This window comes from Hemibagrus wyckioides, linkage group LG24 (genome assembly GCF_019097595.1).
Source record: "Hemibagrus wyckioides isolate EC202008001 linkage group LG24, SWU_Hwy_1.0, whole genome shotgun sequence".
Lineage (NCBI taxonomy): Eukaryota > Metazoa > Chordata > Actinopteri > Siluriformes > Bagridae > Hemibagrus > Hemibagrus wyckioides.
Window position 1 is genome coordinate 15,567,168 of NC_080733.1, and position 21,822 is coordinate 15,588,989.

The 21,822-nt window shown below is 45.9% G+C and overlaps 1 protein-coding gene across 1 annotated transcript in view; it reads left to right on the top strand.

Annotated features, from left to right (window-relative positions):
- The window catches only part of notch3 (notch receptor 3), a 32,191-nt gene extending 11,169 nt beyond the window's left edge, over positions 1–21,022 (top strand). Inside the window, exons 3-33 of the mRNA XM_058377576.1 lie at positions 2,057–2,199; positions 2,400–2,735; positions 3,832–3,954; positions 4,042–4,275; positions 4,365–4,520; positions 4,822–5,007; positions 5,982–6,095; positions 7,471–7,584; positions 9,823–10,056; positions 10,322–10,432; positions 10,527–10,719; positions 10,850–10,995; positions 11,426–11,653; positions 11,734–11,886; positions 12,183–12,411; positions 12,499–12,700; positions 12,808–12,964; positions 13,057–13,241; positions 13,436–13,568; positions 13,650–13,904; positions 13,998–14,110; positions 14,192–14,712; positions 15,203–15,529; positions 15,616–15,767; positions 15,911–16,130; positions 16,213–16,303; positions 16,433–16,601; positions 16,916–17,220; positions 17,397–17,544; positions 17,646–17,743; positions 17,852–21,022. Coding sequence (XP_058233559.1) covers positions 2,057–2,199; positions 2,400–2,735; positions 3,832–3,954; positions 4,042–4,275; positions 4,365–4,520; positions 4,822–5,007; positions 5,982–6,095; positions 7,471–7,584; positions 9,823–10,056; positions 10,322–10,432; positions 10,527–10,719; positions 10,850–10,995; positions 11,426–11,653; positions 11,734–11,886; positions 12,183–12,411; positions 12,499–12,700; positions 12,808–12,964; positions 13,057–13,241; positions 13,436–13,568; positions 13,650–13,904; positions 13,998–14,110; positions 14,192–14,712; positions 15,203–15,529; positions 15,616–15,767; positions 15,911–16,130; positions 16,213–16,303; positions 16,433–16,601; positions 16,916–17,220; positions 17,397–17,544; positions 17,646–17,743; positions 17,852–19,276 — 7,201 coding nt within the window. The 3' untranslated portion in view covers positions 19,277–21,022. The remainder of the gene's footprint in view (positions 1–2,056; positions 2,200–2,399; positions 2,736–3,831; positions 3,955–4,041; positions 4,276–4,364; positions 4,521–4,821; positions 5,008–5,981; positions 6,096–7,470; positions 7,585–9,822; positions 10,057–10,321; positions 10,433–10,526; positions 10,720–10,849; positions 10,996–11,425; positions 11,654–11,733; positions 11,887–12,182; positions 12,412–12,498; positions 12,701–12,807; positions 12,965–13,056; positions 13,242–13,435; positions 13,569–13,649; positions 13,905–13,997; positions 14,111–14,191; positions 14,713–15,202; positions 15,530–15,615; positions 15,768–15,910; positions 16,131–16,212; positions 16,304–16,432; positions 16,602–16,915; positions 17,221–17,396; positions 17,545–17,645; positions 17,744–17,851) is intronic.
- Positions 21,023–21,822: the final 800 nt, after the last annotated feature.

Consider the following 21,822-nt stretch of genomic DNA (forward strand, 5'->3'; position numbering starts at 1 on the left):
TTAAAGCAAAAGCTTAATGTTGACTTGTTAACAGTCACCAGTTGGAATAAAAAATGTGAGATTCCTTCACACACTCAGCATTTTACATGAACACCTAGTGAGATCCTCAAAGGGATCGGGTAGAAGAGTGATTGTTGTAAGGACGCCGAGGCATTTTCCAGTGTTTCATACAGCCATTGATCAGATTTAGAAGTGTCGGACTGCATGCTTGTAAAGAAACCTTGGTGTGCGTACCCTTCCCCATCCCTCCAAACCTTCCTTTGTGCAGAGACCTCTGCTCTGGTTTCATTTTTCCAGTGACACCAGAAATTCCAGACATAGTTAATTTGCCTCTAAATAAACCCCGCCAAGCCATGACAAATAGCTGAGGGGACGGAGGGTAGGGGCTGATTGGTGGTGTGTCAGACTTGCTCGTTCGTCTGTGAGGTTGCTGGGGCAACAGGGATCTGGGATTCAGTGATAGGGTGACTGTTTTCAGAGCAGGAGACGGAGGATTACAGGAAGTATGACATGACATTCCCGCTGAAGCAGACCCTAGCCCACTGCCTAACTATCTCCTCCAACCTACTTTGAAGACATTCTAGTCTAAAACAGACACCCCACCCCCTAGCTCCTCGGCCTTGCAAACATTATCATCACAATCAGACTGCTGACCTCTGACATTTGACCTCCCAGCATGTAAGAGGTTTCATAGGGAAGGCACTGCAATGCTCGAGGGGCCTTGAGAGAAGGTGAAGGAGGAGGTGGAGGCGGAATAGCCCCGGTAACTGACCAAGAAATTCTCCTTTTGCAGCACTGGTGCTCTACAACTCCTCCATCAGCTGTCCTGTTTAAATCCTAATCAATGGTAATTTTGGAAGTACCATCTATCCGGATATTGGTTTTTCCACCCCTTTCCATGGAATGAAAGCCTTACTGAAGAGAAAAAACCTCCACTAAACTTTAGAGCGGTCAGGGCCGGCCCAGAGCCCCCTGGAGGTCAAACACCCCACTGGTACTGACCAGCCTTCTTCATGGTCACAAAAACTACCAATCAGATGAGTATAGGGGAGGAGCTGCAGGTCACAAAGAAGGCAATAAAGGATGAGATAGCTTGGAGTAAAAAAGTGGCCTTCCTATAACAGAGAGCAGAGGAAAAGCCATTGTTGTCACTGCCCAGGAGTTTGGTTTACAGTGAAAAGAGAGAGAGCCTGAGGGCGGGAGACGAACAGCCATAACAGGCCTTGTCATCAGCTTCAAACGGCCCGTTTGATGTGGGCGCCCATCCTGTAGTGGGGGCTCCCCGGGTGAGTGTAGGGTTACCCTTCGTACACTAGGCGACCTGGCTCAGCCCCCAGAGACGACCTTTAAAACCCAAAAGCTGTTTGTGTGTTATCTCGCCTGTGCAGTTTCAGGTCGCGCACCGCTGTCTATCAAGATACTATACAATCACAATGAAAGCCATGGAACAGAGAAAGGAATGAACCACTGAAAGTTCTTTACAAAGCAGTTTGACCAACATCTAATTTCTATAACATGTTCTCTTTGGTCTTTTGAATAGCTTCTTTTTATTGAACAAATAAAGCCTTGTGCTGTATATTAGGCCTTTGTTACATGCTTGTCTTGAGAGTAAAGTAGGTAAATCCTACTGGTAACTGACTGGCTTGTTTTCGCCTGAGTGCGGAAATGGCGTTTGGCTACACTATGCAGAAAGAGTAATGATGGTGGAATGGGAGCTGGCATGGACAGAGAGAAATGGCGCAGCTTGGGAATATTGGGGGAATTTAGAGGGTGGGTTTGTTCATTTCAGAGAAGAACAAATGATATGTTACATCTGTCCCAGTGCATGCATCTGTCTGTGTGTGTGTGTGTGTGTATGTGTGTTTGTCTTGACATGAACCAGTTCAGGCAGTATTAATATACAGTCTGAGTTGTGGTAATGAAAAAGGCAGACGGTCTGTGTCGGATCTTGGCAGGACTGTCACTGAGAGGTGGAGCTCCCGACTGCATTAAGAAATGCTTGCTTTTCACTGTGCCATTGATATTTATTTCATATTCTTCATGCTCAATCCTTCAGGTGCCGGCCCGGGTACATCGGACCACTGTGCCAACACCTGGACCCATGCCACCGCTCACCGTGCCTTAACGGAGCTGCGTGCAAAAGTCAAGTGGCAAACGGTATCCCACAGTACACCTGTGTGTGCCAGAGAGGCTTTAGAGGTAAACCTAAATGCAAGCATTTGATCAAGAAATTTATGCTTCACTGTGTTAGACACCAGATTTCATGCAATATATAAGGATTCCATTTTATTTTCTGAGTAAAATATGCTGAAGTCTCTTGTCCTTTTGTTTTGTTTTCTTACTCCACGATTTCTTTTATCCATGTAACTTAAGCTTTCTGTCTCACTGTGTATGGACAGGTCAGGATTGCTCTCTGATCGATGCTTGCGCCACAAGCCCATGTGCTAACGGAGCCCGTTGCACCAACTGGAACAACCATTACAACTGTTCGTGCCCACCTGGCTACCAGGGCAAGAACTGCCGCAACGACATCGACGAGTGCCGCAAGCCAGGAAAGTGTCTGAACGGAGGCAGCTGTGTGAACACACATGGCTCGTTTTGCTGCGAGTGCCTGCCTGGATACAGCGGACGCACGTGTGAGGTGCTTACTCAGCCCTGTGCGCCATCCCAGTGCCTAAATGGGGGAACCTGCCATCAAACTGGGGACCACACTTACGAATGTGCTTGCCTGCCAGGTACAATAAACATGCACATACACTCCCACGACTACATTCCCACGCTCATGAACATCCCTAGCCTCTGGACATTCATGACGTTTTTCCTAACCATTGCTGCTGCTATAGTATGCTCATAGGTCAGATGTCTCCCTCCTATAAATAGCTTTGAGAAAGAAGAGAGAGAAGAAATGGGGGGTGTGAGGAGAAGCGAGGCTGTTTGACATCAGGGAGGAATTTAGTTTATGACCCTCTTGCGATCCCTCTAGGGAGCAGGCAGGAAATGGCCCTTGCCAGAGAGGAAGTCATTGAAACTGTGAGCGAATCTAAAACAAGCAAAAACAGCAGGGAGGGTAGCCCTCACTCCGGCCCGGCCTGATGCTACTGTGGGAACTGTCAGGAGAGAGTGTAAACACTCCAACACCCACTAGACCTTTTAACGTCCCAGCTAGTCATCGCTGTAATGTCTGAGTGAGTTAGAGTTATAAGGTGTGACCTAGGAGAGGGCAAAATGTCACATATATCACATCATGGTACTCGACCACTGCTTACATTTGTAAGAGGTGTTGATTTACACACGATTGGAGAAGGTTGCACTACAGCCAAAAACGAATCTAAGAATCTGTAAAATAACATATGACTTTAATTTAGTTTAGTGCAGTTTTATTTTGTACAGAGCTTTCAGCAATAGACATTTTCACAGAAATCCGGATGTAGATATAAATCCCAAATGAGTGACCCAGAGGCAATAGTGGGAAAGAAATAATCTCGACATCATGAGAAATCATGAGAGGAACCAGACTCAGATGGAAACCGGTTCTCTTCTGAGTGACAACCAATAAAGGGATTACAAATTATTACTCTCCTGCTCATGTATACTATAAAGTCAAACAGTACTAAGTGTGATGAAATTCATCACATTCGGATTCGGACGCCGGCTTCAGGTCAATATGTCCCTATTATACTTGACATAACTATGAAATTTGCAGAAAGGATAAAATATTGGTCTGGAAATGGGAGAAAGAAAACATTCAGTAGAAATTTATATATTAACATTCCTACAGCTGCTTGCTATTGTGAGTACCCGTGGAGAATGTAATAACATTATTTCTTCCAGGATTTGGTGGCCTTAACTGCGAGGTGAACGTAGATGACTGTCCTGGCCACAAGTGCATGAATGGTGGGATTTGTGTAGATGGAGTCAACACCTACAACTGCCAGTGCCCACCTGAGTGGACAGGTATATGAGTTTTTACACACAGAAAAACCTGTATATCCTGGATTTGGGATGTTTTCGTGTGGTAACCCTGTGTGTTTGTGTTGTCAGGTCAGTACTGTGCTGAGGATGTAAACGAGTGCTTGATGCAGCCGAACGCTTGCCATAACGGAGGCACGTGCTTCAACACCAATGGCGGCCACACATGCGTGTGCGTGAATGGCTGGACCGGCAACGACTGCAGCGAGAACATCGATGACTGTGCCACTGCCGTGTGCTTTAATGGAGCTACATGTCATGACCGTGTGGCATCTTTCTTCTGCGAGTGTCCAGTGGGCAAGACCGGTATGGTTTTCTATAGACACACATTGTTTTACAGATGAGCCCATTTTCCCCCTGCTTTGGTTCTGAACTATTCTGATTTCTGACTGCAGGTCTGCTGTGCCATCTGGATGATGCCTGTGTCAGTAACCCCTGCAATGAAGGTGCAGTGTGTGACACCAACCCATTGAACGGCCGTGCCATCTGCACATGCCCGGCTGGCTTTGTCGGTGGAGCCTGTAACCAGGACATGGATGAGTGTTCCATCGGTGCATATATACTCACTTTATTACTATTCAGTTTAATATGCTTCATCAGCATGAGAAATAATGACATATTTGTACAAGAAAATGATGCTGTGAACAATACATACTTGCACAGTTGATCTTATGAAATAAACTCAACGGCTGAAAATCATCATTTTCTATATGAAAATATCACATAGGATTGGAAATGTTTAAATGAAGAACCTGAAGAACAAGACTAGATAAAGTTTGTGATTAGCAAAATTGTTTTACTGTTATGCTAGTTTGGCTACTGATAAGTGGATTTTTGGTTTACTATTTTCAGGTGCCAACCCATGCGAGCACTTTGGAAAGTGTGTGAATACAGAAGGATCTTTCCAGTGCCAGTGTGGTCGTGGTTATACGGGCCCTCGGTGCGAGATTGACATCAATGAGTGCCTGTCCATGCCCTGCCAGAACGATGCCACCTGCCTCGACCGCATCGGCCAGTTCTCCTGTATCTGCATGCCTGGTACATCTGAGACTTCACATCACATGCTCAAGAGCAGGCTTGACTCTGCACTGTCACAGCACTGTATAGTCATCAGAGTCATGATGAAGCAATGAGAAATGTTTAGCATGTATTACATAATAATCTAAGCAAGGAAGCAAGTTGTGGCGGTTGTTGACCGTATGTTCTGTCCACTAATAGCATGGAAAAATCATGGGTCTAACAGACTGACACTTTTGCCTACAAGACACGCACGCACACACATACACACACTCACACACATGCTCAAAGTCCCATGCCCAGCCATTACGTTCATACTGTGGGTCTTTACGAATATACAAATGAGGGCTGGGAGTGTGAGGTCTATAGGGCTAGCAGAGAGCAAGCGGGGGAGGAGAGTGTGCTGCATGATAATGAGCAGTGGAGTGGTGGGAATGAACGGCAACAATAGGGCCTCTCTGTGCTACTCTCCGTGCCCCTCGTGCACACAGAGAGAGAGCGAACTTTTTCCCATCGCTTTTCCCCCCAACCCCCACCTCCTGCCCCCCTATTTCTCTAAAAAAAAAAAACTCCTTTCATTTCCACAGACACCTCTTGCTCTCCTCCTCATCGTCAGCTGGTTCTGATTCTGGTTCTCCATCGTTCATGTTTGTAAAAGTTAACACAGCTAAGCACAATGATGTTAATTATGTGGCATGCTTCCTGAACCTCTTCACACTGTTTATGACCCGCTTCGGCTTCCATCTGTCCGTATGGAGGCCGAAGCAAATCATAGAGATTGTAAAGTGGTTTAGTTCAATTGAGAAGTGACTCTGTGTACAGACATTACTCAAAACCCTTAAAACCTCATTTTAAGTGTAGGAAAAGGCCAACATAAGTATGACAAAGGGTGGTCAAAAGGCTCCTGAGGGTCTGGATGTGGATGTTATGTAATTTAAAAACCCTGCAATTATGACTGCGTGGGAAATGAGGTTTTTGGTCTCTGTTTTGGTCAGGCTACGCTGGCACACACTGCGAGGAGGACATCAACGAGTGCGAGAGTAATCCCTGTGTAAATGATGGCATCTGCAGAGACCTGGTCAACGGTTTCACCTGCACCTGCCAGCCAGGTAAGAGAACAACCTTTCCAATTTCCTCCACTTGTGGAACGTATAAGTCAATTAATATCAGACTGATGGAGCGTCTTCTGCCGGCCTGATGGTGCTCAGTGTAATTACTCATAAGAGCGAGGCCTTCAGGGGCAGCAGGACTGCGTGCCGGAACAAAGGCACCATTGTGCCCCCCTCCTCCCTACTCTGCCCCCACTCATCTATAGGACAGAAGAAGGGGATGGCAGTCTCTCCTCCTCTCTCGCTCTATGGTTTTTAGGGGGTAAGAGGGGGAACAGCAGTCCTGCTAATGAGATTCTTTTCCAGGTCCGCAATTTACATCTGGGGCAGACAACCCCCCCGTAGCACCCCCATCTAGCTATTGAGTTGGTAGAGTTTGTGTGAGTACTGGGTTAGGACATGGAGGGGGGGTTCTGGCGCATGAAGAAAACAATTCTGGTGTGCCCCCCCCTTCTTCTAACCTCCTGCCCTAAGCATCGCCACAGATCCCATCACAACACTGTTAATCAACATGGGTGCATTCTACAGATGCAAAAATGGACATTTCCATGGGGCCCCAGCCTATAGGTTGCACTTACTCACCCCACGCATGTTTTCCCAGCCTACGAATGCCAGCAATTGATTAAAGCTCAGCACATATCCATAGCCACACCATTCTCAGGAGGGGCGGAGTAATTGCTGCAGAAATATGAGCCCACTGCAAACAGTACTCTAGCCTTGGTGTTTATTGGTATATTGCTGTGCATAAATTTTGCTTATTTAAATTTGCTTACTTTTGATGTTTGAGAGCTAAAGGAGAACAAAAGCAGGTGGATTTGGTGTCCTGCCTTGTGCTAACATCGTAAAAAATGGCACTGTCTGTCTTATCTCCAGGTAATCAGGATTTGTCTAGGCATCTGGATTAGTACCAGAATCTGTGTAAAGGTTATAGCGTGTTCTCAGACACACATTTTTCATTTAGAAAGCTATGGATGTCCTACATTTAGAACATATCTACTGTAAATCTTTATAAAAAAATATTGTCCTGTTTTTGTTCATTTATTTGTCTAATGCGATCTGCATGTTAAAACCATAATGAAACTGAGAACTGTGTTTTCAGTCCCCATGTGTTTAAGATGGAGAGTTTGTGGTCATAGGAACTTAAATCTGATTCCCTACAGATCTCAGTTTTGGACAGCGACTTGTCCAGACTCTTAACCAAACACAGACGTTGTTAACTACAAAACATTTCAGAGCCACAGTCTGTGATTTATGCATTGTCCAGGCAGTTGAGACCTAGGCCAGGCACCTCTGCCCTCTGTAGCCAAGCGTAGCATGTACACTTGTCCTCCTCTGCCTCATTGTGACCTCTGACCTCTGTATTTGTCTGTCCCAGGCTTCACTGGCACCATGTGCCAGATCGACATTGATGAGTGTGCCAGCACACCCTGCCAGAACGGAGCCAAGTGCATCGACAGGCCCAATGGCTACGAGTGCCGCTGTGCTGAAGGTAAGCCTGTGTGTGTGTGTGTGTGCTGAGTGTGGACATGTTCTCGAGAACATCATGGCTGATATTGGTTCCATGCACCTGATACTGAGTCTGATCTCAAGGTCAGACATTATGTGGCCATGATCACACCGACAGCAGGCTCTTAATCCCGCTCATCCCCCCACTGCACCCCGGGATCACGGGGTCACTCAGGGCCAGCAGCTGCTGAGGATGGGGGTTACGCTCTGCCTTCACCTCGGCATCTGTTCATCTGAACCCTACAATAACATAGCGACACAGTGCCGTATGGCACGGCCCGAATTCTCAGGTCCGTCTGAAGGAATGTAAAGTCTGGATTTCGTACATACTCCGTATCCCCCATGATGTCACGTGTGCATTTGTGCAGTATAAAGATATTCCAGGGTTTAAAATTAATTCAGATATTTTACCTTTAGTGATTTACCTTCGTCATAATTTTTTTCCAAAGACGGGATTCTTAAACTTGTCCCCCTGACGCGCACTGAAATGGAAGTCATGTGGGTTGTAGCCTAAATATTCCTGCATCATGAATATTTGTAATTGTTAAATTGATCTGCATAAATAAATCTGCCATATTTAAGGCGTATTGGCGAAAAGAAAACATTACAACAATGAAATAAATAATCTGAATCTTCTGTTGCAAACTTGTTGAGATGTTTTATTACATCACAGTGACATTCTTTCATATATATATATATATATATATTTCAATAAGCAAACTTAATAAATATAGAAGGATATTTAATTAAATGCAGTATAAATTAGAGCGTATGTATATTGTCTAAGCGTAGCAGCTGCTTGGTATTCTGCTGGCTCGTGTTCCTGTTCTGGGTCGTCCCGTTAGCAGGGGTGCGAGGTATTGTCGCTGTGCTCTTCGGGACAAAAGCAGTTCTGTGAAGCCTGTGAAAGCCTTCGCTCTCTCTCTCTCATTCTGTCTCTCTGTCTCTCACCCTTGGCTCCTTGCTCTTGCTGCTGCCTGACAACCTGTTGGCATGGAAACCACAGGAACCCGGGCGCCGCACTGTAGGACCTTTCACCAGACAGAGTGAGAGAGAAAGAGAAAAGGAAACGGGGCAAAGTAGAAAGGAACTTTGAGGGGAAAAGGGGGGGAAAAACATACAGAGAATGAGGAAAAGGATTGGAAGTTTTTGGAGTAAAAAAAAAGAAGAAGAATCTGGGAAAGAAGTAAAGGGGCGAGGGAAAGAAAGGAAGTCTTCACACTGTAGACCAAACTGTGAAAAGCGACGAGTGAATCGCTGAGGCAGCGCATGAAAACACAGTAGTATTGCAAGAAGAAAGGGAGAGCAGAGCCCAAGACAGCTCGTCCCATAGAAATGCTGGAGATGAGGTCACGTCTGAGTCGCCTCCGCCAATCACCACAAAACTCCGAGGAAATCCACCCTGACGTACAGCCACAAAGCCCTGAAACAGCTAGAAATGGCTGGAGCGCAAATGTGATACCTCAGCCGTGGACAAATCATACATTAGCCCTTTTTATTAGCATGCGAGTGAATTATACAGCATTAGCCTAGTGTCTTTTTTGTGTGCCAAGAAATCTCTGAAATATACAATCAGTGACAGTGTACTTAGCCAGCTCGGCTAAATAAATATATGTTTGTGTCTTTTAACTTCCTGTTCTAACAGAAAAATCTGATGAGGTTTTAGCCTTCTTTTCAAAGTTAGCAAAGAATGTAAAATGATGCTATTTAAGCTAGCTAAGACAGACAAATAAACAGACCTTTTGACTGAATCAACATTAGCTAGCTTGCAACATTAGGTAGCTAGTGAAATGCAGTGACGAAAACTGATGATAATATAATTAATAAGAATATATAGTACATTATAGATGAATGATGACAGTATATTTAACCAGCGTTTCTTTGATGAATGATGTCTCCAAAGCTGACAAAGAAAAAAATGTGGCTAGAAAAACTATTAGCTAGCTAGCAACATTAACAGGTCTCAAACAAAATAGCCCAAATAAATATAGGAGCTAGTTAACTAGTTAAGTATTTTAATGCATGTTAATATTATTATAACTGACAGGAATTTGTGTGTATTCAATGGTAGGATGAACTATTTAAATTCAGAACATTGTTATCATTTATTCGAATACATGTATAAACACTGTTAATTTAGCAGACCAGCTGTCAGTTTTAACTATCATGCTTTCCTTGCTTTCTAGACTGACTGCTCTAAATGTCTCTCTCCCATCTCCAGGGTTCGAGGGCAGACTGTGCGAAAGCAACATCGATAACTGCCTGCCTGATCCGTGCCACCATGGCACATGCATAGACGGCATCGCCAGCTACACCTGTAACTGCGTGCCAGGCTACACAGGATATCGGTGTGAGAACCAGCTCAACGAGTGCCATAGTAACCCCTGTCAGAACGGCGGCAAGTGCGTGGACCTGGTCAACAAATACATCTGCCAGTGCCTGCACGGGACCTCAGGTAAAGCAGGGACATTTATACCTGATGTGTTTATGGAAAATACATTCTGATTTTTGACTGGCTTGCCGACAGGATTGAAAAAGAAATGAATTACATACTTAATGTTAAATATTGTCTGTCTGAAAATTATCCACCATGCCATAGTGTATGTTGCGGTCACCTGTTCAGGACACTTCAGCAGGTGTCAGCAATCAGCTTTAATCAGTCGTTTTAACTACAGCCGTCTGTCTCGTAAACAATATTACATAATGATATTTGCATACAGGCACCAATTGTGAAATCAACTTTGATGACTGCGCCAGCAACCCGTGTGACTATGGCATCTGCAAGGACGGCATAAACCGTTACGACTGCGTGTGCAAACCTGGTTTCACTGGTACGTCTGCCACAGTGTCGATTTCATATTTAAAAAAAAAAATAAAAATTTTACGAGATAAGAGATACGAGGGTTTCTGTTTCTCGCCATGTAGGTCCGAAATGTAACGTGGAGGTGGACGAGTGCTCGTCAAACCCCTGCCGTAACGGAGGCACCTGCGTGGATGAGGAGAACGGCTTCCGCTGTCTGTGTCCTGACGGTTTCCATGAGCCGTACTGCTACTCTCATGTAGACGTGTGTAGCAACAGCCCATGTGTGCATGGAGTCTGCAGAGAAGATCCCAACGGGTATCAGCCAGCTTTCATTTATAATGACTTCATGCTAATGTGTGGCTAGTTTTTAACAGTTTATTGTTTGTCAGACAAGCTAAGAGTAAAAATCTGACCCTGGGTGTTATTTCTTGATTGCATTCTGCAGGTATCGCTGTGACTGTGAGCCTGGCTGGACGGGCAAGAACTGCGATCTGGACCGTAATGATTGTCTGCCCAACCCATGTCAGAACGGCGGCACCTGCATCGACCAGCTCAACGGTTTCACCTGTAAATGTCGTCAGGGCTTCAGAGGTGAGCGTTCGAATATATCTGCGTATAGCTGCATGTCTTAAAGACCACAGGAAATGGAAATCATAATGTAAAAACAGGATATTCAGGCAGGAAATCACATACAGTTATTTTGTGTTTGATTTGACTTCACTGAGAAACATGAGAATTTATTATATAATAATGTTTCCCCTTGTTCACACGTGCATGATGATGCTTGTTCCTTTGATGTAATAAAGTATGAAATGGTTCTCCAAGAAACTTCACAAAATCAAACAGTGTACTTCATGAATACAAAAAGGCCCCAAGGATCCTACTGAATCCCATTAAGCACTAAGGGATTAAAATGTCTGCCTTTGACACCACTAAAGATCTGTGCCATATCGCCTCCTGCTGGACGATTCAGTGAACTGCATGTGGATGTGAACTTGATATTCCTTCATATCCCTCACAGGTAATCTGTGTCAGGAGAACATAAACGAGTGTGCGTCCAGCCCCTGCCTGAATCACGGTACATGTGTGGATGGCATAGCAAGTTTTACATGCCGGTGCGAGACACCCTACAGCGGACCAACCTGTGCTGAGGAGCCGTGCTCGCCCAACCCCTGTGCCAACAATGCTGCGTGTGTTCACTCATTCGACTACCTGGGCTTCAAGTGCACCTGCCCGCCAGGATGGCAAGGTGAGTCTGATGAGCAATTATAATGTCAGAGTTTCTCTCTTGTATGTCTCCTGTTTTGCTAACACGTCTTGTCTCCACAGGCCAGAAGTGTAACATTGACGTAAACGAGTGCAGCTCTAACCCATGCAAGAACCGTGGCACCTGCACCAACACGCTCGGCGGATACATGTGCTCCTGCCGCAATGGATACACAGGACCTAACTGTGAAACTGACATCAATGACTGTCTCCCGAGTGAGTAATCGATACCAGAAGAGAGTTTAAGCTGAGTCAACTTCATGAGTCATAGTTAAATATTAGGGAGAACGTTGAAGATCTCTTAACAGAAAGCCCATATCTTTTACATATCTCATTCATAACCAATCAAGTCTCAAAAGGGAACTCTGGTGTCACTGGATAGAGGGATTATTAATCATTACAGTACACAGGTGTAGAAAAGTATATTGAAAGGCTAAGCAGTGTGAACAGCCCCTGAATGAGTACTGGGATGAGCAAAGGAAAGTCTTTAAGCTCTTTCTGTCCATCCACAGATCCATGTCTCAGCGGAGGCTCATGCATAGACGGCATTAACACCTTCTACTGCACCTGCCTGCCCGGATTCACAGGGCCGCGGTGCGCCATCGAGGTGAACGAGTGCCAGAGCTCCCCTTGCAAGAACGGAGGCACTTGCACCGACTATGTCAACAGCTACACTTGCACCTGCAAACCAGGTTTCACCGGCCTCCACTGTGAGAGCAACATACCCGACTGCACAGAGAGGTAGGAGGAACATCAGGTTTTAATAATAGAATACAGGAAGAAAGGAAGGAAGAGATCTGATGTTCTGGTTCATGTGTGTCCTTGTAGTTCTTGCTTTAATGGTGGAACATGTGTGGATAAGATCAATGGATTCTCCTGCACATGCCGCTCCGGGTTCACCGGCGAGCACTGCCAGTACGAGGTGAACGAGTGCGACTCGCAGCCCTGCCTCAACGGAGGAGTGTGTCATGATGGTGTCAAGACGTTTCACTGCTCCTGCCCTAAAGGATACACTGGCAACCGCTGTCAGGTACACATGCTACAAACCTACTGCAGAAGAAATTATAGTGCAACAAAAAATGTTTTTTTTCATTTAATGTCTCCCTGTAAATGATGTTTTTGGTGCTTGCCATGCAGGTCCCTGTGGACTGGTGTAGGCGCTCAAACCCGTGCCAGAACGGTGGACGGTGCAGAGCGAAGGACGGATCGTTCACCTGCGACTGTGTAGGAAGCTGGTCCGGACGCTACTGCGACATCCCGGGAGTTTCCTGTGAGGTCGCAGCTCTACAAAGAGGTACAAGTGGTATCCCTCACCTGCTGTCGTTACTTCAACACGTTCTTGATGTTCACTGCTGATTTCTACATTCCGTCATTTTCCACTTACAGGCCTTCAGACGGATGATCTTTGTGATCATGGAGGTCACTGTGTAAACACAGGGAACACGCACTACTGCAAGTGTCCACCTGATTACACAGGCAGCTACTGCGAGAGTCAGGTGGACCACTGTGAGGACAAACCTTGCCTCAACGGTGCCACCTGCAGGGGCTACGTGGGAGGATACACGTGTGACGTGAGTGGCATGATCAGATTGTGTGTGCATGGTGATACACTACTTGCTAGTAGCCTGCTAGTAATCAATATTTGCGAAGTTTGGCAAGCAAATGGATTTAAATCATCATTAAACCTTAAGCTGCACAAATTTAGATTAATATTGAGCTGGTTGCTGTGATCCGTTTACTCACTTGTTCCATTGCCACATGTCAGTGTTTGCCAGGTTATGACGGACAGAACTGTGAGCGGGAGATCAACGAGTGCCGCTCATACCCGTGTCAGAATGGAGGAACCTGCATCGACCTGGTGGGCCACTACATCTGCTCCTGCCCTCCTGGCACACGGGGTAAGACTAATGCCACGTGTTTACAGTCACTTCACCGTTTGGTCTTCCAATGCACAAGCTAACGTTAAATTCTCTACCCAGGTGTTTTGTGTGAGATAAATGAAGACGACTGTGCCCTGCCTTCATGGCCCCGAGGCACCCCGAAGTGCCAGAACAACGGTACCTGTGTGGACCGGGTGGGTGGATACCGCTGTAACTGTCCTCCTGGGTTCACCGGAGAGCGATGTGAAGGAGACATAAATGAGTGTCGTTCGAACCCCTGCAACCCAGCCAACAGCCTCGACTGCATCCAGCTGCCGAACGATTACCAGTGTGTCTGCAAGCCTGGATTCACAGGTGAGACAGGATGTGGTCGGTGCCGTGTTCATGGTAGGAGTAGCCAAGGTTTGGACAGATGTTAATACGTATGTATGTTCTTGTACGTGGCAGGTCAAGGATGTCAGAACAGGTTCGGCGTGTGTGATTCTCAGCCTTGTAAGAATGGCGGCGTGTGCTCGATGTCCAGCAGCTCTCCAGTAGGATACAGTTGCACATGTCAGCTGGTGAGTTTCCATCCTCGACCTCTTCTTCTTCTTCTTAATTCTTAATAGAATCCAGTCTCAAACACTCTTTCTCCATTTTAGGGTTATACCGGGTTGAACTGCGAACGCAGCATGTCTTGTCGTGAGCTCTCCTGCTATAACGGTGGTAGCTGCACCCTGACGCCACGTGGCGCCCGCTGCTCATGTCCACATGGCTATGCAGGTACACAGTGCCAGGAGCGTGCTAGCGAGAGCTGCTTGTCCAAGCCATGTCGCAATGGAGCTACGTGCAGAGAGGAAGCTTCCTTCCCCTTTTTCAGCTGCCAGTGCCTGCCAGGCTGGCGGGGTAAACGCTGCGAGGAATCTCGAATGATGGAGTCGCCCATCTGCCCGCTGCCTGACTGCCATGGCAAGGCCAAAGATGGCGTATGTGACAAGGAGTGTAACTCGTTTGCTTGCCATTGGGACGGCGGAGACTGCTCGCTGGCCATGAACCCATGGGCACACTGCACTGACCCGCACTGCTGGCGAGTCTTCAACAACAGCCAGTGTGACGCAATGTGCAACACGGCCGAATGCCTGTATGATAACTTCGACTGCAAGACCAAGGAGAAAGTCTGCAAGTAAGAGTCTGTTTTATGTTCTCTGTATCAGTTGTTTTCAAAGCAAGTTGTGAAGCTGTGATGCCAGAGGGTCTGGGATTTTTTAGTTACAGCAGTGGTAATCGCATATCCCTCATCCTTTTTAAGGTTATTTATTATCCACTTATTATAGCTATTAGCTTGTTTAACTGGTCACTTCAGTTGAATGGGTTTAATCCAAACCTCAACAACTCAAAACAATTTGGCCTGTAAATAACGTCTGGGACTTAATCCTGTGTTCCATCGCTGGAAAGTTCAGAAATAGAAATATTTCTGGCTCCAGTAAATTGACAACATATTACTGTGTGTATTTAATGAAATAATCCATGAAATAAATTGTACATAATGTTGTCTATTAAGCTGTAATTATAAAAGATTCCTCTCCCATCTGCATGTTTGTGCACACAGAAAAAGAGAAAATGTCAAATGTATTTTGTAAACCAGAAGAAAAAAGTTTCTTGTCTCTCCACAGTCCCATCTATGAGACGTACTGCATGGATCACTACGCTGACGGCCGCTGTGATCAGGGCTGTAACAACGAAGAGTGCGGCTGGGACGGTTTGGACTGTGCCAGAACAGTTCCAGAAAATTTGGCAGATGATGTGCTGGTGATCGTGGTGCTCTTGCCTCCTGACGAGCTGCTCCGCACGGGTACGGCTTTCCTGCAGAAGCTCAGCAGCATCCTGCGCACATCCCTCCGCTTCAGACTTGACCAAAACGGAGACGCGATGATCAAACCGTACACCCGACGCGAGGCACGGTTCAAGCGTGAGCTCCAGTCCCATAACGAGGTCATCGGGTAAGTGCTTTAGCAGCGAAGAGACACACACAGTAAACGTATGTGTTTGGTTTCGCTAATGGTTTTGTTTTGTTTTTTTTGAGCAGATCGATCGTGTACTTGGAGATCGATAACCGGCTGTGCTCCCAGGACTCGGAAAGCTGTTTCCCCACAGCTGAAAGCGCAGCAGGTTACCTGGGAGCCCTTTCTGCTCAGGAAATGCTCGGGAAATTCCCTTATCCACTCAAAGAAGTCCGCAGTAAGTAGTTTTTTTTTGCAAATAAATTAACAAGCTGTGAATATTCACTGTTCAGGTTACAAAAGAAAAATCATGTTAGCAAGTTCCATCAAACCATGAGGCTTTTTTTTAACTGGAGCGATCCTTCTGTTTCTGTCCATCAGGTGAGAGGATAGTGGACAAAGTGTCTCAATTGGGAAAGCTGCTTCTGGTTGGCATTGCTGTGCTCTTCCTGATGGTCATCATGATTGTGGGAATGCTGATTGCCAGACGTAAACGTGAACACAGCACTCTCTGGTTCCCTGAAGGCTTCTTCCTTAAGAAGGAAACCAGCAGTAACAAGAACCGCAGAGAACCCGTCGGACAGGACGCTTTAGGCATGAAGTGAGTGCTTTATTCAATTGTTTGTAGAGTCAATATTGAACATTTATTAGACAGTGGTTAATGAGATCTGTTCCTCCTTCAGGCACATGCCGAAGACGGTGGAAGAGTCCTTACTGGGAGAACACAGTGACCAGTGGCTAGATACAGACTGTCCTGAGGCCAAGAGACTGAAGGTTAGTTATTGTTTTCTAACATTGTGACACACTCAGATCACAGTCACGTGAATATTTTTAAAAATTATGTTTAAAGATTATAAGATATTTAAAACCAGTATTAAACAGTCGTGTGTGTGTGCGCTCCAGGTGGAGGAGCCGAGTATTCTCTCAGACAGCGAGGACGCTGTGGACAGCAGGCAGTGGACGCAGCACCACCTGGCAGCCGCAGACATCCGCATGCCTCCGTCCATGGCCCTCACGCCTCCACAGGGTGAATTTGATGGTGACTGCATGGACGTCAATGTCCGGGGACCAGGTATGGCAGCGGTGCACAGTTCACCTGCAAATGACATTGTACTGGTGATTTAAACAACATTCAGTTCTCAAAGGTGTTGATTAATTTGCTGTAACTGCAGCTATGGCAATGATGTGTCCAAAAATCATAGATTTATATTAATGCACACTTTGTTAATTGTTATCTCTTTTAAAATATTGACTTGTAGAAATAAGGAGTGTCTAGTTGAAATGTTTCTATGTTGTTTAACACAAGAAATTTCAGGACTTGAAAAGATTTTTTTGTCGTGTTCCACCGTATTAAATGTCTTAACTGACCCGTGTGTGTTTGTGTAGATGGCTTCACTCCACTCATGCTGGCTTCATTCTGCGGCGGAGGACTCGAGCAGGAAGTGGCCGAGGATGATGACTCAGAGGAGTCTTCAGCTAACATTATATCAGACCTCATCTACCAGGGAGCATCGCTGGGTGCTCAGACCGACCGCACCGGAGAAACAGCTCTTCACTTGGCTGCCCGCTACGCTCGCGCCGACGCTGCCAAACGCCTGCTGGATGCCGGAGCCGATGCCAATGCACAGGACAACACGGGTCGCACGCCTCTACATGCTGCTGTGGCTGCTGATGCCCAGGGCGTCTTCCAGGTAGAGCAGAATGCTAGTCATGTGCTGCCTTCTGTATAGTATTGATGAGTGTATAATGAGGTAATCAGTGTCTGTGCATGTATTAGAGGTCTGCTACTTCCTTTACTGGAGTTTACTGAAGGCTCATACTCTTGACAAGTGCAGTGTTTGTAACAGATCTCCGCTTTCCTTTTCAGATTTTGATCAGGACACGGGCGACGGATTTGGATGCACGGATGTACGATGGCTCCACAGCTCTTATCCTGGCCGCTCGGTTGGCAGTGGAGGGCATGGTGGAGGAGCTCATCACCTGCCATGCTGATGTTAATGCTGTTGATGAGCTTGGTAAGTGCATATACATACATGCTCAGACATTTTATTTCCATCAAGTGTTGAATGTTCATGTTTATGTTCATGCTCATGTTCATGTTCGTGTCGTTTTCTAGGTAAATCTGCACTGCACTGGGCTGCAGCTGTGAATAATGTTGAAGCCACTATCGCCTTGTTGAAGAACGGAGCCAATAAAGACATGCAAGATCTTAAGGTAGAGAAATCCAGTGTCTCCTTCAGCCACAATTGGAGTTTTTTTTCCATTCTACACGATATCTGATATATTTTTTTTACTCAACCATGATTTCCTTTTGTTCTTCAGGAGGAGACGCCACTCTTCCTGGCTGCGAGAGAGGGTAGCTGTGAAGCAGTGAAGGTTCTTTTGGCCCACTTCGCCAACCGTGAGATTACAGACCACATGGACCGTCTGCCTCGAGACATCGCTCAGGAACGCATGCACCATGACATCGTGCAGCTATTGGATGAGTACAACACTGTGCGCAGCCCGCAGAGCCACGCCGGCGCAGGACACCATCTAGCAGGTGGACATGCCCTCTCACCGCTCATGTGTCCACCAGGTAGCTTCCTGCCCAGTCTGAAAAACACGCCGCAGGGCAAGAAGAATCGCCGGCCAGGTGCCAAAGGAATAGGCGGACAACACGGGAGCAGTCTAAAGGATGCTGCAAAGGCACGGAATAAGAAGCTGACGCTGGACATGCAGAGCGCTCTGCTGGACAGTTCAGTGACACTGTCGCCTGTGGACTCGCTGGACTCGCCACGCGGTGGTGCCAGTAACGCCGGCTATGTCACTAACCCAGCGTCTCCAGCTGCTATGCCCTCTCCAGGAATCTTCCACTCAGTGCCCAATACTCCGATGGTGCACAGCGGTATGATGGATGCTGGTGGTCCTTTCACAGTTTCCTTAGCAGGCTTGAACGAGCTAAGTCAAGCCACCCACACTTACGCTCTCAACCCTGGCCAGATGAACCTGGGCATGGGCTTGGTGAGCCCAGTGAGCGTGCCATTTGACTGGCACAGCCGTGCGCCACAGACCCCACAGTGCACCCAGCCTATGGTGAGCATGGTGCACCCGGGGACACCGGGTACTATGCAGCCTGCTGCTGTTCTGATGCACCAGCAGCAGGTTTTCCGTAACACCCAGCAGCCCATGTTGCAGCCTACGCCAGTCTCCAGTACACCCACCATCAGCCCTGTAAAGCTGCCTTCAATCGCCGAACAGCAGCAGCTCCATGCTCACGGCCTCACCAACCAGCAGGCCCTGGTGAGCTTGGGTGCCTCGACGCCTCCGACCCCGCAGCCTCCTCAACCCTTCTACCAGCAAGCGCAGCAGAGTCAGGCACAATCCCAGCAGCCCCAGCAGCAGCCACAAACACCTGCAGTCCCACAGAGCCAGGCTGCCCCTCCACAGGTCTCCCAGGCTCCTCCAGTGCAGGCCAGTAGCAGTACCACCAGTGCAGGATTGGAGGATTACCCCACTCCTCCTTCCCAACGAAGCTACACCTCAGCCATCGACGCCACCCCCAAGCATTACCTGCACGTGCCCAACGAGCACCCCTACCTGACCCCATCCCCAGAGTCTCCAGAGCCATGGTCGAGCCCCTCCCCACACTGCGTTTCCGATTGGTCCGACTCCACCCCGAGTCCATCGGTCTCCGCCCCTGCCTCTTCCCACACCCAAATTCCTCATGCTTCCGAAGCCAGTGGGAAGATGCAGGTGTTTGCGTGAGCAGAACTTCCCAGAGTGTCCCTGTCTCTCATTTAAAAAAAAAAAAAATGTCAGCCCGTTTCCAAAATTTTAATTGGATGAGGATTGACTTGGTGTTTGTTGACTGGACAGTCTGCCGGATGTCGTCTGCAGAGAAAACGAGTAAAGGGAAAATTGTGTTGTCTTAAAAAGAAAAGACAATTTAATGAAGTAAGACGTTCTGTCACAGATGAACTTGTGTGTTTTTTTTATTATTAAAAAAAAGTATATGAAGAAGAAAAACCACGTCTTTCATTTCAAAGACTTGGGGACACTTTTCCTGACACTAACAAACTTTTTAAAAAGTAGATTAAGAGAAAAGTTGAAGGAAAATCCTTTCTTTCTTTCTTTCATTTTTTTTTATTTATTGTCTCAACGCATTCCTCTAAAACTGCCTTGTGGTTGTCCTCTCGCTCTGTCTGTCTCCACGTGTCCAGCTGTTACACTCTTTGTGTGATTGTTACAACAGCACAGGCTTGTGAGTCCCACGTCTCCCACCGAAGTCACCTGTGTATTTCGAGTTACAGACAGAAAGAGCTGGACACATCACCTCTTTTATGTGGTATTATTTATTTAGGCCAGTGTTACTCCACTAAATTGGCGTCACAGATTACCTAGCCATGTTTAAATTGTTAAAAGTTAGTGATATATTTGAATTTGATGAACCGACCTACAGTGAAACGATACATTCCGTAGGAGTAATATCTATCTATCTGTATCTATCTATATCTATCTATCTATCTATGTGGGGCAATAATGTCGAAAGGCATTTCTGAAGCACTTCTAAGGCCGAGCGTGTAAGAATTAAATTGATAGCTGCTCTTGGGGGAATTTTATCGCTTATAGTGAAATACGTCAGCGTTCGAGTATTAATTTTGATAGAGCCGAGCTCACAAAGGGGCCTGATTTCTCATTCCCTTCCTTTTTGCTTTCGTTCCGAGGTCACTTATAAACTCACTGGCTGCCCTTTTTAGTCTGTGTGGGGTTTTTTTTTGTTTGTTTTTTTCTTTGGGGTTGTATAAATTTATTTTGATGTTTTTAATGTTTTTTATTCTGTACGTTATAACCTTGGTTACCTTCGGACATCACGACGACGTGATAAGCTGTGTATTTTTTTATAGGCTGCTGCTTCCTGTCGCTTCACGGTGACACTGCTAAGATATCACTGCCAACCAGAGCCCTTCATTTCACACAAAACTCGACCAGAAGAACCTTCTCAAATATCTTCTGACCCCTGGTCCTTTTCTTTATCTCTTGTCCTATTTTTTGTAATATGGTCCGGCCAATATGTCACCTTACGTCATCTGAATTGTGTGTGTGTGTGTGTGTGTGTGTGCGCGCGTGTTGGGGTGTGTGAAGGTCCGAAGAGGTGGCTAGTGGGCTGCTAGTGCTCTGTCACTCCTCAGGGAGGTGTTATATAGCATGCAGTGTAGTCTGCATCTCTAGCAGCCTCCACCTAACCGGCCTAGAAGACAGCGTCTGACTTGCGTGGCCTGAACGCCCCAGTGGAGTGAACGCTGCTATGTAGTGCTGCCCCCTGCTGTCAGCTGCAGGTACAGGCGCTTTTACTTCTCTGTAAAATCCCATCCCGAGCAGAGCACCCATTTCTCTTCTCACAGCATAAGGCTGTACAAGGTCAGGAAGTCAGGTTAGACTTTCTTGCATGTTTTTTTAAGCCAAATCCGGATGCCTATTTTTATAAAAAAAAAAAACAAAAAAAAAACAAAATGAAACATGTGGAATTACATTTGCCTTCCCATTTCAAAGCAGGATTCACTTCGACACATGGAGGGAAGTCCGAGTGTGCAGTGTGATTGTGGGGTCGGGAATATATTTCTTAAATCTATTGGGACCTCATTGTTTTTTTTTTTATTTTTCAGTCAGATTTCTGGATTTTTTTTTTCTTCAGTCTTCCTCAGCGCTCTGGACATTTTAAAATTCCAGCATTTTCTTTTGTACATACTGTTATCTCCTTTAGGTTTATTTGTGTAAGAGAAGTCTAATGTTTCTAAAAAAAAAAAATGATTATGTACTAAAAAAAAAAGACAAAAAGTAAATGGTACCTTTTATTAGCATTTTGTTTGTTTTGTTGCGTTGTTTGTTTTTGTTTTGTTTTGTTTATTTTGTTTTTGAAACCGAGGATGTGACTGATTATATATTGGTCTTCCATTACTAGAACAGCCATAGATATTTTTCTGTGTTTATTATTAATTCCTATACTTGTTTAAAAGTAGTTTTTAAAAAAAGAAATCATTGTATATAAACACTTTTTCACATTGTTTCTTTCTACAGGCATCAAGTTGTAAAATAAGTTACTTCTAATAAAACAGTAGGGAACTACATTTCTGTCACGTGTCCTTTATTAGGTGTTTTCATGAACGGAAACACACTTCACTGCTCTCTGCTCTTGCATAACATTTATTGCTTGGAATAAGTAAAAGCATGAAAAAGTCACGTGATTAAAAGAAATAAAATCAACAATTAGGAATATTAAACATCCGTTAATAATATTTACAGTCCTCACATTT